This window comes from Lathyrus oleraceus, chromosome 3 (genome assembly GCF_024323335.1).
Source record: "Lathyrus oleraceus cultivar Zhongwan6 chromosome 3, CAAS_Psat_ZW6_1.0, whole genome shotgun sequence".
Taxonomy (NCBI): Eukaryota; Viridiplantae; Streptophyta; class Magnoliopsida; order Fabales; family Fabaceae; genus Lathyrus; species Lathyrus oleraceus.
Window position 1 is genome coordinate 458,511,662 of NC_066581.1, and position 20,263 is coordinate 458,531,924.

General features: G+C 34.3%; 1 protein-coding gene across 1 annotated transcript; it reads left to right on the plus strand.

The window, feature by feature from the left end:
• Positions 1 to 2,509: 2,509 nt before the first annotated feature.
• LOC127128169 (uncharacterized) lies at positions 2,510 to 14,127 on the plus strand. Its single transcript, XM_051057414.1, has 8 exons — positions 2,510 to 2,700; positions 5,334 to 5,463; positions 6,004 to 6,251; positions 10,399 to 10,530; positions 10,621 to 10,777; positions 11,901 to 12,040; positions 12,122 to 12,157; positions 12,819 to 14,127. Exons 2-8 carry the CDS (start codon positions 5,388 to 5,390, stop codon positions 13,623 to 13,625), a joined length of 1,596 nt encoding a protein of 531 aa, XP_050913371.1. The 5' UTR covers positions 2,510 to 2,700; positions 5,334 to 5,387; the 3' UTR covers positions 13,626 to 14,127.
• Positions 14,128 to 20,263: the final 6,136 nt, after the last annotated feature.

The window sequence follows — 20,263 nt, forward strand, 5'->3', positions numbered from 1 at the left end:
GTTTTCCGAAAGTAGTGGTTCTAGTATGCATGTTATGTATTTACCTTTACTAAGACATGTAGATAAAATAGGAAGTTACAGTTGGGGATATGCTTGTCTGGCCTATCTTTATAGCTCTTTGTATAAAAATTCACACAAAGACATATCTACCTTTTTTGGATGTGTTGTTTTACTCCAAGCATGAGGTTGGTCAAGACTACCATCCCTAGCGCCCATCAGCAACAACCCTTTCACATTCCCGTATGCACAAAAGTAAGTGATTTAAAATGCTATATATTTACTTACTTTACCGATTATTATCTCTAACTAATATTTTTACCTTTATGGTGCAGATGGTTGGCACGTGGTATGAGTTATAACAGATGTCCTAGACACTGTATTACCCAGTATCGCAATCTCTTGGATCACCTTCGATCAACAAATGTATGGATAATAACTTAATTATTTCGTAATAATTTGTTAATTTATTCTACCAAGTTTATAAGCTAACATACGTTCACATTTCAGTTCATTTGGCGTCCATACCTAAATTTGGATCATGACCATGAAATTAACGAAGAGCAACCGTATGGACTGCATACACACTGATCATAAGATTCACCACTGTGGAGATGCACAACAGTGATCGTGTGAAATTGTAGTTCGATATGCTTCAACACATCCCAGATCCCCCAGCAAACCTAGGAGAATGACATCTACGCAAAGTTAATGACCAATGGAACTTCAACCCATGGCAAAGCTTCGTTAAATTTGAGTGTCGCAAATAGAAGCACCGCCATGACCATGTCTTAACTGACGTTGTGATGCCTACTGAAGAAAAATTAAGTCGTACTTATATGTTGGTACAGATCGGTTGGTTTTGAGTTTATCGCCGAGGATATGTACCTATACGACCCACGCCAGGCAACTTACACACCAGACGCCTCAACATCTAACCCCCAACAACATTGTTAGACCGGCTACACACAACCCCCTATCCGTCAAACTTTCCGTTCCACAAACACACAAATATACAACCCTAACATGTCATACACCCACCCACAATACCAAGAGCATACCCCGTACCACCACCAACAACTAGATCATCAACCAGATACCCAACATCGCTTCGCACCCAACATATCACCCTGCCAAAGCCGTCTTAGCCAAAACACTCAATGATCATTTAACACCAACCGTCCCTCCTTCTACCATAGCCAAAAAGCCTAAACATCTCAAAACCGAAACCTTCAACAACCCTATCTCTACCAAACACCACAACTATCTTTCCAACCTTTCCTCGACGCATCATTCACACCAATGTCTCCCTTCAATCGTCTCGTTCGCCCTCCAACAAGTCAAACACAACTCAACTACTCTGGCATGGGTCATGAACTCAACTATGGCGGTACGCCTTCGATGCATACGCAAGACTATGTTGATTTGTCTGACTATCTCAACAAGCCATCTCCTGCAGTTGGTAGTGATGTTCCTGGGTCCTTAGATGCTCAAACACCTAGAATGAATCATCAATGTGGGTTAGGGCCACAAGTTCGGGTAGTTAGGGGATGTGGGACCGGAGGTTGGTTAGGTGATCCCGGTCATCAACATTAGTCTTTTTTGTGTAAACAGGAATTAATATGAATATGAATTGGTTCGATTTCGACTTTATGTATCATGTAGACTATTTTTGGAAAAAAATTACAAAACACACTGAGGTGCCAATCCAATTGGCGCTTTCCTTTAACCTTTATACATAGGCGCCAATCCAATTGGCGCCTCCTCTTAAAAGTAAGGTAGATTGAGATTTTTTTGAAATCAAGATTATTTTGGGAATTTTTTTCAAAATCTAGATTATTTTAATAAAAAATTCCAATATTGAGTTAAAAGATAAAGGAAAGACTCCGTGAACACTCTTTAAACTCTTAAAATAACAATTTTTTTATAAAAATATGTATTGAAAATTAAAATTATTAACTTTTTTATGAAATATTTTCTTTTTTAAAAAGCCTTAGAAAATGTCTTAGACACTCGTTAGCCAGACCCAATAAATAATACAATAATTATAATTTATTAAAATTATAATATACTTTTACATCATTAATATATATAAAATAATTTATTAGAAAAGACCTTAATTTTTAAAATATGTATAAAGTTTTATAAAGTTAATAAATCACATATATTTATATATTTTTTATTAAAAAAAAAGAAAAATAAACATTTATCTCTCAATCTAATTCAGTCTCTTAAAAAAAACAGGGTCAATAACTGAAGAAACTTTTGTAAAAAACAAAAAAAAAAATCTGGAAAAAAAATCTCAAGAAGTGAAAGGCTAGCAAAGAACAATGCTGACATCATACAATACCAAAATTACCCTAAACCCCATTCTCTCAAACATTAAAATCTTCCATTAAACGACGCCGTTGGTCACAACAAACAAGTACTTACCTCACAAACCTCGCAAGGGTATTTCAGGAAATAAGAAAAGAGAATACAGTTTAATTGCGTTTTGTAGTTTGTCTTTCATTGAATATAAAAGGTACGCTCCGTAAAACACAAACGCAAAAGCCGAACTTAAAACTCAAACTGCTTTCTCTCAAACTATGCTTCATCTTCTTCTCACTTCTCTCTGACACTCTCACAAAATAATTCCCAACAATTCGTCATTGTTTTCGGTTATTGCTAATCCTCACCAACATTCTTCCTTGCTTCTCTTATGTACGTACACTCTTCAATTCTTGATTTCTCTTCGATGATTGATTCTTCGTTTTTAATTTCGTTTTTTTTTATATAATTTTTTTTAGCTCTTTTACTTGGTTGTATATACTGTTATATGCTGTAATTGATTGAGGTTTTATTTGTTGTCGATTATGATATGGTTTTTAATTTAGTTCAATTTTTTTGTTTTGTTGAATTAATCATGGAATGAAGTGAAGGAGATTATTTAATTTTTTATTTTTATTTTCGAGTTTGTGCAATTTGTTTATCTGTTGATGAGCTCAATGATGATGAGACTGTTTTTTTTTGTTGGAGAATTCTGATACAGTGCAGATGAACTTACGGTGATTAATCCCTAATAAATATGAATATTCATGTTGAATCTGAATTTCTGTTTTCGTGATTGATTATGAGTCTTGTACTTGATGCCTTTAGGTGTGATGTATAGTGTATGGTCTGTGGCAACTAAAAGATTACTGGTAATTGTAAAAAGTTTTAGTTTTAGTTTTATTTTTTGTGACTGAGATGATTATATCAGATAATTGTTATTTTGATGTGAATTTTATGAAGTTTATCGGGGAATTTTGTTTCGTGTGAGAAACTGGGCGGTTTGATTTACATCTGGAAAAATCTGATTTTATGCATCTGAGAGCTGGTTGTGATTAGGGTTTTCTTAATGGTTTGTTTGATTGGAGAATTCTGATATAGTTCTGCTGAGGTTAGGGCAGGAAGAGTCTATCTCAAGATTGATTGATCATGAACCTTGTACTTCATGATATCTGTATGAGTGTGACATCATGATGGAATATGTATTATTTTTCATGATTGATTATGAACTTTGTATTTTTTATGCCTTTCAATGTGTGTTGATGGTCTATAAATTTTTTAGTCTGAGATGATTATTCTGCATAATTGTTATTATGATGTGGAATTTTAGAAGATCAATGGAAACTTCATGTGCTAAGGTGGAGGATTTGATTTTCATTTGGAGCAGGTTGATCTGATGAATATGAGAACTGGCGGCATTTATATGTGTTTCTTTTACTTAAATGTTTTTATCTGTATTTTTTCCTTGATGTGTTTTGGTTTGGTGTCAGTAATATTGGCAAGCGAGTGTGTGTCTGTCACATATGTATCCATTACTTAGTATATGTTAGTCGTCTGATTATGAAATTTGTAAATATGAGTTCACGGTCTATATTTTTTTTTTTGCTAAAGATAAATTTTCATCATGATGTTAATTTTTAGAAGCTCAATGGAAACTTTATGTACTAAGGTGGAGGATTTGGTTTTCATCGGAAGCTGTTTGATGTGACACATCTGAGAACTGCTTTACTTGTGTTTCTTTTGCTTAAATGTTTTACATATGTATTTCTGCTTTATGTGTTTTGGTTGTGGCTTGTGGTTTGATGTCATTATTATTGACAGGCAAGTGTGTCTGTCACATACTTATCCATGCTTGTTTGATGTCATAAGTATTGCTATATGTTTGCATGTTTGTGACATATTCATTCATGTTAGTGGTTTGATGTCATTAGTATTAGAAAGCATGTGCTTGTTTATCCAATATTCATCCATGTGTATTGGCAGTCTGTCCTCGCGTGCATGTCTCTTTGTATCCTTTTCATGTATCTGATTGCATATAAATGGCAATATAATCTCTCATTAGATTAGGGCATAAATAAACGTACATTTATGTATAATCTCTCACTAGATTAGGGCTAAAATTAATCTGCCGATTAATTAGATACTCAATCTCTCAATCTTTTTATGGATTGTTTGTTTAGTCTCGTAGCTTTGATTGCCTAGGCTTTTCTTTTATATTTCATAATATGCATATCTTGTCAGCCATCTTTTTTTTCTCTTGTGCCTTTTGTGGTTTATTGCAAACTAACAACCTTCTTAAATTCAATCCAATTGTAGATTTGTAATACTGTTTTGTAACTCGTTGATGCCCTAACTGTGTAATGTCTATCCATCATTTAAAGCCAACTTATCAGCTAAGTTTTAGGCATGTCTGAAGAAAACTTGTAGAAACCCTAAATGGATGACAGTCCTACCTATAGTTAGATGTAGAGAATTTTTTTAAAAAACTAGGGAAAAAGAAGGATTATACTTGGATAGTTTGTCTTTGAACATTATTTATTAGAGGGGATTAGGATGTCTTTTGAAATCTAACTCACCTAGTGCAAAAGGACTTATGTTGCAGACCCTTATATTCACTGTTTGGTTTGCGTAAACCATGTTAATTGGGCCTGCAATTGTTTGATACTCGTTTGCATTCTTGGCGATGTTGTGCATTTGCTTGTGAACTGTGGGGCCACAAATAAATTATATACACTTTTATGTATGTAACTAATTATAAATAATTTCCTAGTCGGTCAAATTTGTCTTATTGACCTACTTCTTTATTAGGGAGGGATGAGTAAATTTCAAAACAAAGACATTTAGCAGAAAATCTTCTACTGAAGTGTTCCTCAACCTACTTGTTATTTTTTTTTGGGTGTAACAGCTACGTGTGTGCTTTTGTTTTAATCAAAATATATCTTCTCTTTCATCTATTTTTATATGATTTTTTCACGACGCTTGATTCTGTTCTAATTTCTGTGTTTCCCTTGTTTTCTTTTTAAAAGGTTTTGATTAAAGTTGGAATTTAGTTGATAGCTGTGCCACCTTTAATTGGAAAGATGGGTAGCACATTCAATCCGCAGATTTTAGTGGAAAAACTAGCCAAGCTGAATGGCTCGCAGACAAGCATAGAGAGTATCCTTCAAGATCGTTTTGTGGGCTATAATGTAGTTTTTCCCTGTTGGTATTCAATATTGCATTGTTCAAGCAGTTTTTTTCATCTGTTTCCTATTTATTGAGTTTGTTCATCCATGGTTTACTGTCTAACATCACCTAATATCCTTATTTTGTTACACGTTATTTTGAAGTTAGAGCATTTGCCTTGTAGTGATGTTAGGGGCTTAATCTTCCTTCACTTGGTTTGCTAAACACCCTCCTATCCTCTTGGCTTATTGCAACAGCGAATACCCCCCTTTCTCAACTGCTGAACTGGTTATGAAGTTCTGCACATTTACTAGTAAACAATGCAATATAACTGTTATTTCCTTCTTTTCCAAATAAAGGCTAACAATAATCTTGTACTATATTAACCTGCATATGTGCTTGGACTCTCTCATTCTCACACACAAGCTCACACGTAAATATGTATATGGTTGTTTCTTTGGGGTTTTTTCTCTATATTTATTGCTTATAAATATTCTCCACTTCTTGGATATTTTCCTTAATTTGATCAAGCTTTGTCACATTGGTGCATATTTCATATGAACAAAGCCAAACAAGTTGTCGAAACGTGGGCTAAACAGTTCCATTGCTCTCCTCATGAAAAGAAATTGACATTTCTGTTTCTTGCAAATGATATTTTACAAAACAGCAGGAGAAAGGGATCTGAATTTGTTGGTGAATTTTGGAAGGTTCTTCCAGATTGTCTTCGAGATGTCACTCAAAATGGAGACGAGTATGCAAGAAATCAAGCATTTCGACTGGTACTTTTATATTTCATGTTTCTTAATTTGTGAATGATGCATGTTTTTGACTTAATCTCTTCTGCATTTTTTTTTCCATTTATTGACTAAAGCTGTACCGTTTCTTTTGGACTTTTCAATCTACAAAATATGATTAATAAATTTGATTAATCTCTTCTGCTTTCTTTGTCTATGTTGACTATGGGCCCGTTTGTTTTGGCTTTTTTTAAAAATGATTTTTATAGTGTTACATATTTTAGTGTAAAAAAAATTTACAAAGAAATTTTTCATAAAAGCTTCAAATGAGAATTTGGTTTGAATAGTTATTCTTAAAATGTTATTTTAGGTATTTCATCATTTTATCGAAATTTTTTTTGGATATCAAATTTTCAAAAAATCACTTAATTTTGAAGCTATTTCAAATAGCTTTTCATAAAAATCATTTTTAAAATACAACTTTTTTAAAAAATTGTGATTTTGACTAGATTTTGATCTTCAATAATGTATATTTATGTTATAGAATGAACAATTCAATCTTTTAATTTATAAAAAACAAATTTAGAAAAACTTATAATATTTTGAAAAACATTTTTGTAGAATCCATTTTCAAAAATACAAAGAAAAAATCCATTTTTTTAAAGCTAAAACAAACTGGCCCTATACTGTGGAATGCAATCTGTCTGTTTTTAATTAATTTACGTCTTTTATTTTGTTCATGAATTGTATGGCAAAAGGAAAAACCGAAAATGTAAAGACTTAGTGTTTAATCTGCTTGGATCTGATACTAGTAGTATAACGCTCTACTTTGAATTTGAACTTGAATGATATAAATAACCAGTATGTTCTAATAGAAAAGGTTTTTTGGGTGTTAGAATAATTCTAGTGTATCTTGTCTTTTTGTAGATTTAGTTGTTAGTGTCAATTTTGCATTCAGTTCAGTCTATGCATATCTGTCACACTTATGCAGTCTTAGTCCCACTCTAAATACTGGTTGTAATCTCTCTGCATGAAGCAACTTTTCACTTTCAGTTAATACAAAAAAGAAAGTCTTTTCAGAATCTGTCATGTATGTGAACTATTATTTGTAATAGCTTTTCCGTAGTTAAGCCTTCTGTTATTACCTAAATAACTAACTAGACTGTAATTAAACTGCTCAGCTTACTATATGTAGCTGTTATGTTATAGATTGTAACCAACCAATTAATTTCTATCAGAATACTGTGTATTTATTCTCTCTAAAGCTTCGTGATCTTAACAATCATAGATTTCTTGATCCCAAAGATGGTATAAACGCTTATCTTGGATCCATCCGACCTCTCACTATATTTTCCACACACCAAGTCCAATAGCGTTGGGTTTAATAGGGTGTATTAGAAAAACTCAAGTCCAACACTGACTAGATAAGGCCAGAAAAGAGTTTATAAAGAATGGACACCTCTCACTTTATAAGCCGGTTTAGTGGGGTTGAATTAATCTCAACCTAAATCCTAAGTTTATATCACACTCACATATTAAGGATAACTATAGGAGAAGCTTAGCTACTGCCACAATAAATGTCCTACGAGCCAAAGTTCTGTTGTTTGAAATCCACATTACTACTATTTTCTGCGACAATTAAAGTTCTGTGGCATTAGCTCATAATCCTTTCTTATAAGGCATACTTTAGGTTGTAGTTAAACCGCTCATCTTACTGGAAGTAGTTGTCCTATAATAGATTTTAACCAACCAACTAATTTCGAATACAGTTCAGCTATATTTTCACAAATTCTATCTCTAGCTCTCTTTGTACTCTCCAATCGATAATAGATTTTTTACACCCTAATATCTCTGAATCTAGTGTGGTATCCCAAGCTAATTGATCTTAATGGCCACTTCAATAGCACCTGCTTCCCTTCCTTTGCAAAATGCCAGCCATACTTCTTCAGTCAACACACCACTACTGAATATTGTTCCGGTACGTACAGTTCTAACAAGTGCCTCATTTACCTTCTCTCACACTCCATTTATACGGAACTTGATGAAGATAACATTCTTATTGGATGCCAGTCGATCGAACCAATCCGATGGTTAAAATGCATCAATGTAATCATTTATTGGTTTCCCTTTCAATTCTTCATTTTCTCACTATTATCATATTCAAAGTCTGTTATTGGTAACACTATTATTATATGGATTTAATTGAAATACACTGACAGTGTAAAAGGATTTTATACCGTCAGTTAATCCTAGGCGTTGGATATTGAAATAAGTTTGACTTTTATTTTAAAAATCTATAAAGTAATACAAACGGGTGATGGTGATGAATCGACAATGTAAATCTTTTTACACTGACAGTGGATAGTAATTAATCCCTTATTATATATAAAGTCCTTAATATTGCTATTGCCATTTTATTTAAAACTCCATAACTTCAGCATGGCATCGGAGTGGTACCATCCTCCATGACTTGTCTTACCATTATTCAGCTGTTGAGTTCTTGAAAGTTCGGGAATATTAGGTATTCAGAATTCAATTTGTAGTCACCCTCACGGCCCTTTGCCTATTCATAGTTATCAATCACAGAAGGACTAGTTGATCAAAGCTCAATCTACCGTTGCCCTGTCTGCTATTGCTAGAAAGTTTTCCAGCGAGATTGTATGACAAAGTCACTGTCAGAAGAAGCAGAATCAGTCGAGTGTCACCCGCCGAAACACTGCCTTCTTCGGATTGTCATGCAAGTCATTGGTTTTAGGTGTGTTCTAGGCCCGTTTCTTCATGTTTTGTTGGTCTTTGTTGAGGTCCTTTGTTCTTCAGCCATTTTTTTTGTTGGATCATCAATGCCATTTGTTGTTTGAAGTTAACAGTGGTGTTTAAGTTGGAGCTTGATGGTTTGTTGTTGGCCTCGAAGCTTGTTGACTCATTGTTTTTGTGTTTTCTGTTTGTTTATCCAAAATATCATTTTTAGTTTAGTTATCTGTCCACACACACCATCGAAATGGTGTTGTGGAACACAAACACTCATAAACTTGATTTTGGATCACACACGCACATACACACTTTTTTCTAGGCTATTGAACTGCCCACAAAGGCTACAAATCTGTTTCACCCTTCGGTAGATTGAACATCTCCAAAGATGTGCAATTTATGAGTCTAAATTCCTATATTGTATACCCAATAGCTGCTGCAGATTCTTCGCCTTAACGTCCTAATCCTAATGGGAGCACATATCCAACTACATTCTCTTCAATTATTGTATACCCAATACTTCCTCCTGCTCCCAATCAACACGCCCCACTAAAAGTCTACCTTGATGATAGTTGGGCAGCAAATCCCGACAATAGAAAATTCACTTCTGGTGCTTCCATCTGTCTTTGTCCCAACTTGGTCTCATGGTGGTCTCAAGCAAACTGGTTTCCAGGTCACGTAACAAGATAAGGTAGACAATTTACTCCACACATATAGTCAACTTAAAGCAGCATCACAAGCTGCAAACGCAATCAATTTGTTTCAAATATCAAGTTGATTTATTTTAACTATTCATGGATCCAACTTTGACCGAGTTAGATTCTATTCAACTATATCAGATTCTTGGTACTTCTGAATACACCCCTCACGCCCAACATTATTGGACTTTGGTGCGTGGATATAAACGATCGGTGGTCCATGGTTCGACCAATACATAAACGATGGGTGGTCCATGGTTCGACCAATAGGCTCTGATACCATATTAGAATTAGAGTTTGATCTAACTCCGAGTGTAAGGTGAGGGTTGCCCAAGCTTTATAAACACTACATAGGCTATATCTCTAAGCACTGTGGGACCAAATCCACCCCTTCAAACCCAACACAATGAAGGTGTTGCAGGCTGCAATGAAGACATGCCAAATGCCACAATTAGGCGACTAGGGACGGACCGCAATGAAGGCGGAAATTCCAACATATACTATGTTTTTCACCAGCAACCTTAATGTGATGGGTTAAAATGGTAGGTTTAATCCCACATCACCTAGAGAAATAAGAAGTATACTACGTAACAATATCAAAGATTATGTCTATCAGAGACTAATCAAATTTCATGGAGAACACTGGGCTGTGACAAAATGTTGTGGTACAATAAATCATGTGAAATATTAAATATTGGCATCAATGAAATTTTGTTGAATGTATCATCTCTCTCTCCTTTATGCAGATTGGTATATGGGAAGAAAGAAAAGTTTTTGGTTCTCGTGGTCAAATTCTAAAGGAAGAATTTATTGGGAAACATGATTTGAAACCTTTGAATGCCAAACCTACGAATGTGAAACCTATGAACGTGAAACTGGTAATGTTTCTGTATTTATTTGTATTCATATATATACTCTGCATGCTGATTGTATCTCTCATATTTATGTACTTATTTTTCCTTTTGCAGAGGCCGTCTGCTGGGAATGCATTGGATAAAATAGTTTCAGGCTATCATCATATTTATGCAGGGCAGACTGATGAAGATGTTGTATTAAGCAAATGCAGGAATGCCATTAGCTCTCTTGAGAAAGCAGATAAGGAAATAGTTCATGGTAGTAATTCAGGTATGTTAAATTTAATTATGGTAATTGTTTTTCCTAATTGCAGTAATTGTGATTCATCCACAAGTGCTCTCTGCATTCAGCAAACATAGCTCATTGCCTATTTAGTTTCATTGTTTGCTTTCTTTTACTACTGTATCTGTTTTACCCGAATGTCAAAAGATTAATCGGTGTTGATTGAAATAGTCAACTCATGTCATATGCAGCATGCAGTATAAATAAATTAATTTTAGCACATGAATAATTTTGCAAACCTGTCTATGGAGCCGTCAATCTGGCATGAGATGACTCATAATTTATAATCTCTTCCCAGTTCCTAAAATCAGTACTACTGCTCTTGCTTTTTCTGGAAATGGACAAGTAATGAGGCAAATATTCTTTTTGAAAAATAGTACTATGAAGAGAGTCATAATATTTTTGGAATTCTTGGATTTGTTTATCAGTTAGTAGATTTTTGGAGAGAGAGAGGGTGGGCAAAACAGAGCATAAGATAGCTATTAAATTGCACTTTTATAAAATATTTCATACCCATGTAGTATCCTAATAGGAGTCTAATTCTGCTATGATTAACTTAAATTACCAACCAAATGTTAGTTGGTCCAGTGGTGATTGGCGCTGGACTTGGTAGGGAGGATTACAGTTCGATCCCCTGCAACCCCGATTGGGAGGGGGCCGCAACCATTTGATGTCAGAACTAACCCCCCGAACCGGATTAGTCGGTCCAGTGGGCTGGATATTGGTAGTGAAAATAAAAAAAAAACTTAAATTACCAAAAATAACAACATATAGAAATAATACCTACAAAAGTTAATAAAACTAGCTAGCCTTATTGTCCTACTAACTAGGAGCAGCTAGGAAAAATACAATCCACACCATTGTTTTCTATCATAAAACATTGAAGTTACATGGACCAAGTCATTTTGTTGTTGATGATTGGCTGAATTAGTTGATGTCATTAAAGTCACATGATTTAGTCATTTTGGTTTAGTTATTCAAATTAGTGTTTGATCTTACTTTGCTTTTAAATCAACAATTCATCTTTGTTCTTCGTGCTTGTGTTGTAAGGCAAGTAAATACCGTTATTATATTCATTTCCTGTTAATGTAACTCAATCATCTATGTGTAGGGAAATTTCATGGACCTGCAGTTGTGAATGAGCTCCAGGGGCATAATGCAATACTAAAGGACTGTATTGAGCAGTTAACAACACTAGAATCATCAAGAGCTGGCCTTGTGTCTCATCTGAGAGAGGCTCTTCAGGATCAGGTTCTTTTTAACCACAATAAATATTTTAAACTGCATAACTACCTAAAACTGTATATTATTCTAACATGTTTTTGTTCTCAGGAATTCAAGCTGGGTCAAGTTCGTAGCCAGATCCAGGTATGGAACCTACGCAAACTTGTTGATTCGTTATAGCTGCTCTCATTCTGTATATTTTTATAAATAAACGAGCACTAAAACTACTCTATCATTTATCTTTAGTCAATCATAGCTAATTTTTTAGTTTAAAACAATTGTAGTGCTTTTCTCATAAACTTGAAAAAGTGCATCATAGAAGAACTTTAAAAAATATTTGTCTTGAGAGGAGGGTACCTTAGAATTAATATTTACCCTTCTTTTAAGTTAATCTATATTGGAAAATGGCTCCCAACCACCAGATGGATGATTTAGAACTTCGTCAATATGAAACCTGGCAGCCTTGATAAGGTAGTAGATTTGATTGTAATGCATTTAAAAAAAGTAGGTGAGAACAGAAAAATGTGTTTTTAGAGACGCATTGGGATAATTTGGAAAAGCTCGCTCTTCAAGTTGAAATTTAAGAGCATCTGGAACTGCATTTGCTTTTTCCATTCTATCATTTTCTTTATGCTTTAAAAGCAATCCTAACATTTTTTCCAATGTGCTAAACATCTTAATCTGTTATATTGATCTTCTATAATTTCCGGAATATCTTTTGTATTAGGAACATTGTGGCCTAATGCAGCACAAGCATCTTTCATATATTTGAGTACTTGACTACTTGTCTTTTAAAATATTTCAGGCTGCAAGTGCTCAGTGGGAACATGCGAACAATACCTGCCAACAATTACTGAACGGCAACAATATTCAGTCAGTAGTTGAACAGAGCTCAAAGGAAATTCAGACCTCCATGACACCTGCAAGTTTTATTTCTGGCGACAGGGAGCTATCAGCCCCATTAATGTATGCACCACAAATTCCGTTTCATCAAAATTCTGGACACGGTGAGGAAGATCCACGCAAGTCTGCAGCCGCCGCAGTGGCAGCAAAGCTGACTGCATCCACATCCTCCGCCCAGATGCTGTCTTATGTGCTATCCTCTTTAGCATCAGAAGGTGTCATAGGCAATCCGATGACAGAGTCTTCTGCTGATTATCACTCCGAGAAGAGGACTAAGCTTGAGAATGATGGGCCATCGTATGTGCCATCTCATGTGCCATCTCAGAATCCTCAACCACCACTTCCTCCCTTTTCGCTTTCTGAACCTACCCAACACTATGCATCTTCATCCAACCAGCAATCTATTCCAAATGAGCCACCACCCCCACCCTCATCATCACCTCCCCCACTACCCCCACCGCCACCAATGCCTCAACAATACCCTGTGCCGCAGTTCATGCAGACTGTTGGACCTGTTAACAATATGGCATATAGCTATGGCGTGATTCAACAGCCGTCAATGGCAGCCTATCCTGCAGTTGGGATTTCCATGAACAATGTATCACCTTATACACCTCCAATGAACCCATATCAGGGTTTTCAGGGTTCGGATGGAAACTATTACAACCCGTCTTCCTCAATGCCTATGGTCCCCATCTCGCGCCAATAAAATTCCTAATTCTGAGTCCTAGACCATCCCTCTGAGGCAAACAAAGGTGACTTAGAACAACCGCTGTATCTCTACACATGACATTGCTATTGGAAACTGATTCTTACTATATAATCAGATGTGCATATGGTAAATGTTTTATAACCTGTAGTTGATGGGTTAAAATAACTTAATTCTGTGTTACCTTTGAGGAAAATGGTTTTGTTGAATAGGGTTATATTTATCTTTTCAAGATTGTAAAACTTAGCAGATATTGTTGCCTTAGAGGCTTTCTAGAAGTCTGTATTTTTAGTGTTGTAGACAGGTCTTCAGTTGGTTCTGAATCCGTTACTGATGTATGTTTTCATCAGTGGTACTGGCCAGCTAGCATATCTTCAAAAGATTTGCATTTTCCCTTACAGGTGCCTTGTGGGCAGAGTTATGTGTACAGACCAGGGTCAAGTTAGTTTGAAACATTTTTTATTTATTTATATTATACTTGACATTTTGTTAAGATATTTCATTTTTTGTGTTTTGGGTTTAATTATCTTCTTGGTGTGTTTATTATATTGAAATTATGCTAGTTGACGACCAAGGGTTGTTTCGGGCTCTTGGACATGGCCATGGCCAGTTGAGTGCTGTTTACGCGAAGGATCCTTTAAGTAGTGTATTTTTTTATTTTATTTTTGCAGATATTACTATTTGAAATATTCCACCTTACAAACCGATTTGTAAAGTGAAAAATATTTTTCAATGCACCCTCTTACATTCATTATTATTGAGTTTAACCCTCTTACATTCATTATTATTGAGTTTAACCCTCTTACATTCATTATTATTGAGTTTAGTGTGTGAATAAAAATGACAGAAGGTTGATACGTGATATATAGTGGGTGATGTCATCGATAAATTTTTAATATTAAATTACAATTTGAGTTTGATCGATAAGCTGTTAATATCAAATTACAATTTGAGTATTTCTAAAGTGAAAAATATTACTTTTTATATACTCTTTTAAAATTTCATCTTTAATCAAAGTGAGATTTAGTTTTTTCTACCGACAGATTTGAGCATTTTTACAAGCTCTCAAATATATGATTTGGAAAATTTTAGTGTTTTTCTAGTTTAGTTTTTTATATCCTTAGACAAAACATATTACTCTTTAGTTTTTTTATATCCTTAGACAAAACATCTTACTCTTTAGTTTTTTTATATCCTTAGACAAAAACATCATATTCTTTTTAAATTCTATATTTAATCAATGTGAATTCTATCTGAGATTTAATTTTTTCTACTAACAGATTTGAGCATTTTGAGAAACTTTCTCGAAAATATCATTTGGAGAATTTTAGTGTTTTTCTAGTTTAATTTTTTTATGTCCTTAGACAAAACATCATATTCATTTGAAATTTTCACACAACTATAAGACTTTGGTTTTGAATTTATGTGACTATGTTCAGTTGAGTTAAATTTTTATTTATGTAAAAACCATTAAAATTGTAAACTTGTTTTAGATATAAGAGTCTATTGATAAAAATCATTAAAATAGAAATGATAAAAAACATTAAAATAGTAAACATGGTTACACAAATGACATGAAATGATAAAAATTTCAAATATTAGAGGCAGGATTTTCTTTTTCATTGAAAAGAAGTTAATAGAATTCTGTCTTAGACATCCATTTAAATGGGGATAATCTAATAGTGATAATCTAATAGTGATATGGATAAATCAAGTAAACTATTTCTTCCCTCATAACATAAATGTCTTTTTACTAAAAAATATTTAAAAATAAATATTATTTATTGTGTGTGAAATGCTTAAAGAGAAGAGACAAATATAGATGAAACCGAGAATCAAATAATCAACCTTTGAATTTAAAACATGATAGATTAATAACCTAGATTGACTAAATAGTGAATCCTACACACGTGACTACTAATTTCATGTATAAGGTGTTTTAATTTATATAGGGTGAGTTTGTTTTACCTTTAAAAAAATGAATTTTTTCTTTGTATTTTTGAAAATGAATTTTACAAAAATATTTTTTAAAATATTATAAATTTTTTAAAATTTATTTTTTATAAATTAAAAGATTAAATTATTCATTATATAACATAAATATACATTATTAAAGATCAAAATACAGTTAAAATCATAATTTTTAAAAAAAATGGTATCTCAAAAATGATTTAGAAAAAACTATTTGAATAGTTTCAAAATTAAGTGATTTTTTGAAATTTTGATATATAAAAAAAGTTTCGATAAAATGATAAAATATCTAAAATAATATTTTAAAAATAACTATTCAAACAAAAATTTCATTTGAAGTTTTTATAAAAAAATTCTTTATAAATTTTTTTTACACTAAAATATATAACGTTATAAAAATTATTTTAAAAAAAAATAAAATAAACGGGCCCAAAATTGTTCTTAGTTGTTTTTTAAACACGTTTATTTTGGAAAAATAGAAGTCAAATTAATATTTTCATGTAGCTTCTAAGCTAAGTTGTTGAGATCATCTACCAGGGTTAGAGTGTAGATTTATATGGTATTGATGGTTGCTGCAGTCATAAAGAGTGCTTAGGTGAAAGAGCTACCTTTGGACATAGGATTCTCAAGAGTATTCTCTACCTTTGAAAGATTAGCTCTAAAGTGAGAAATTGAGTTGTCAATTGATTTCATTTTTAGAGCCAATTTGACCCATTTTTAATTGACATAAAAATCCTTTAAAATTATTCATTAGAGATAAGGTAAAAATTCGTTAAAATAGATATTAATGAGTTGGAATAATTATTTATGAAAATATGCATGTTTGAATGTAAATGTGAATATTTTATAGTCTCTTCGTCTCATATCCATATAATATATGTGTTTATATTTTAATTTATATTATTATTATATAAAATGTAATTCCATTAATTTTGAAAGATATATACGATGGTAAAACATTAAGTATTTTAATTATTATTTTATTTCATTATTCAATAATTTTTTTTATGTTCTTAAATTTTTTAAATGATATGATAATTTATAATTGATATATTTATTTTTATTAAAACCAGGATAATGGATGTTGGTGCAAAGGTAGAATATATGATGAATGGAAATATTCTTATTCAGAGAATGATGGCTACAAAAAGGATTAAAAGTTACAATGATTGACACCCTATTTATAAGCCTCTAACAAACTTAAATATGAATCAAATCTAATATTTAAATCTAATATCTAACAAACTTAAATATGAATCAAATCTAATATTTAAATCTAATATCTAACAAACTTAAATATGAATTAAATCTAATAATTAAATCTAATACCATCCCTTAATTCATATTCCATCAAAACTTGTAACACCAATTCCATCCCTTAATCTGAGAAATTGATCAGTCTTGATAGCTTTCGTCAGAACATCTGCCAACTGCTTCTGAGTGCTGCAGTGTACAACTTCTAACACTCCCCTCTGAACTTGATGTCTCAGAAAATGATACTTGGTCTCAATGTGCTTGCTTCTCCCATGCAACACTGGGTTTCTGGCAAGATTGTTTGCAGACTTGTTGTCAATCATCAGCTTCAGAGGTTTGTTTACTTTAATCTTCAGATCCTGCAATAGATTCAGAATCCACACAGCTTGGCATGCAGTAACAGCAATCTTACAATTCTTCAGATCAAATCTCTTCAGAAGTTCTAATTCATACTTGAGCTGATGCAAAATAATACCTTTCTCAGAGTATCTGAACTCCATCCCTAGAAAGTATGTCATTTTGCCTAGATCAGTCATTTCGAATTCATTCATCAGAACTTTCTTGAACTTGGCTATCTCTTGTTCAGAACTTCCAGTCTTGTTTCTCTCTATAGCATCAAGTTCTTCTTTCATGACCTTCAGCCAGAGCTTCTGCTTAAGAGCCTCTTCTGTACTTATGGGTTCAGAGTCTACTAACATGGCACACTGAATAACTTCTCCTTCAGAGTCTACTTCAGTGTCTTTCAGCATGTCAAATTCTGCATATCTTCTGGGGATGTTTCTGATTCTTTGTGGTCTCTGAACTTGTTCAGAGTCTTGAGCTTCAGAGTTTCTAGCTTCAGATGGTTGACTTCCTCCAGAGCTTTGACCATCTTCAGGGTCTGGCATATTTCCAGAGTCTGAATTGCCACCAGAATCTGGATTACCATCAGAGTCTGGGTCATCAGAGTCTGGATCATCAGAGTCACCTTCATCTTCTGAGTCTTCTCCAGAGTCAGAATCACTATCAGAATCAGAATCAATATCAGAGTTTACTCCAGCCTCAGAAATTCTGAACTCTGACCTTTCTTCAGAGGTTCTAACATCAGAGTCAGATTGAGACTTATCCCAATTCCAAACTTCTGATTCCTTCACAATCACATCTCTGCTGAATTCAATTTTATTGGTTTCTGGACAATAGAGCTTGTATGCACCTGTACTGTGGTACCCTATCAGAATCATCACTTTGCTTCTATCATCCAGCTTCTGTCTTCTGGCTTCTGGAACATGTTTATAGCAAACAGAACCAAACACCTTCAGATGACTAACACTTTGCTTATCTCCAGTCCACTTCTGTATTGGAACTATTTCCTTCAACTTCTTCGTAGGACATCGGTTGAGTACATACGTTGCGGTGGCAACAGCTTCTCCCCAGAGCTTCTGAGGAAGCTTCTTCTCCTTTAGCATGCTTCTCACCATATCAAGCAAAGTTCGGTTTCTTCTTTCAGCAAGACCATTGTGTTGAGGGGTATAAGGAGCAGTAACCTCATGCTCAATTCCATTCTCCTCACAGAACTTCTGGAACTCTTTGGAGTTATACTCACCTCCACCATCAGTTCTAAGAATCTTCAGCTTTTGACCACTCTGATTCTCAGCCTTCATTCTGAACTTCTTGAATTCATCAAACACCTCGTGTTTGAACTTAATAAGGGATACCCATGTCATTCTTGTGAATTCATCAACAAATAACACAAAGTATTTATTCCCTCCCATCGATGCTACTGGAAATGGACCACACACATCAGAATGTACAACTCCCAAGGCATGTTTTGCTCTTGGAGCAGTTTCTGACGCAAATGGCAATCGTGGTTGTTTTCCTTCCATACAAACTTTGCATGACTTTTCAGGCTTCTTAATTGCAGGAATTCCATGTACCAACTTCTTTGAATTCAGATGTTTTAAGCTTCTGAAATTCAAATGACCAAATCTTCTGTGCCACAACTCACTCTCCTTCTCAGCACTTGTTGCACTAAGACATTCTGAGTCTGCAGTTCTGACATTCACCTTGAATGTTCTATTCCTTCCCTGTTCTGACTCCATAATCAACTTCTGATTACAGTCGTACAGCTTCAGAAGATTGTCCTTCATGGTAACTGAGAAACCTTTCTCAATTAATTGTCCCACACTCATCAGATTGCTTCTGATGCCAGGTACATACCACACGTTCTGAATCAATGCTGTTTTCCCATTGTTCAGAGTCACTCTGACATTTCCCATACCTTCTGCATTAAGATATTTGTCATCAGCACATCTGATCTTTGTCCTCTTTTCAGAGTCAAAGTCAACCAGCCATTTCTTGTTTCCAGTAAGATGATTTGAACAACCAGTGTCCATATACCACCAGTCTATCAGATCCATATCATCAGATTCAGAGGCCATCAATAGCACAGATTCGTCATCAGAACTTCTGGCTATATTTGCTTCTTCTGATTTTCTCTCCTTGTTTGACCAACAGTCTCTAGCAAAGTGACCAAACTTCTTACAGCAGTAACATTGGATTTTCTTCTTGTCATACTTCTCTTTTCCCTTCTGAGCATTTTTTTGTCTATCAGAGGTTGAGCTTTCTGACTTCTGACCACCATCAGATCTTCTCCTGGCTTCTGACTGCTTCTGATACCTCCTATCAGAAGTTGCTTTCAGAGCCTGCTGCTCTACTTCCCTTTCAGAAGTTCTCTCAGTCAAACGCAACTCTTGCGCTTCTAGACTGCTCTGCAGCTCTTCAATTCTCATGGTGCTCAGATCTTTGGAATGTTCTATTGCTACCACAATGTAATCAAATTGAGAGGTAAGGGATCTCAATACCTTCTCCATGATTGTTTCTTCAGAAAGAGTTTCTCCACACGCTTTCATCTCATTAGTGATCAGAATCACTCTGGAGATGTATTCAGAAACTTTCTCATTATTCTTCATGTTGAGATTCTCATATTGCTTTCTCAAGGACTGAAGCTTCACCTTCTTCACTGATGCGTCACCACCATAACATCTAACCAGTGTGTCCCACGCAGCCTTTGCTGTCGTTGAATCTGCAATCTTCTCAAACACATTTACATCAACACATTGATGAATGAAGAACAATGCTTTCTGATCCTTCTTCCTTACTTCCTTCTGCGTGTTTTTCTGTTCATCCGTCGCATCTGCTGCTACCGGAACATAACCATCAGTGACAAGATCTAGAACATCTTGAGCACCGAACAGTACACGCATTTGGATCATCCAACGATTCCAGTTTTTACCGTCAAATACTGGAAGTTTGGTGTTCATGTTGCCGTTTCCGTTCATCTTTCTACCTTGCACAATACACTCAGATTTCTCACACAGTGTTTCCCAACCCACAGAATTAAAATTCTGATCAGATTTTGTTCAAGATTCAACACG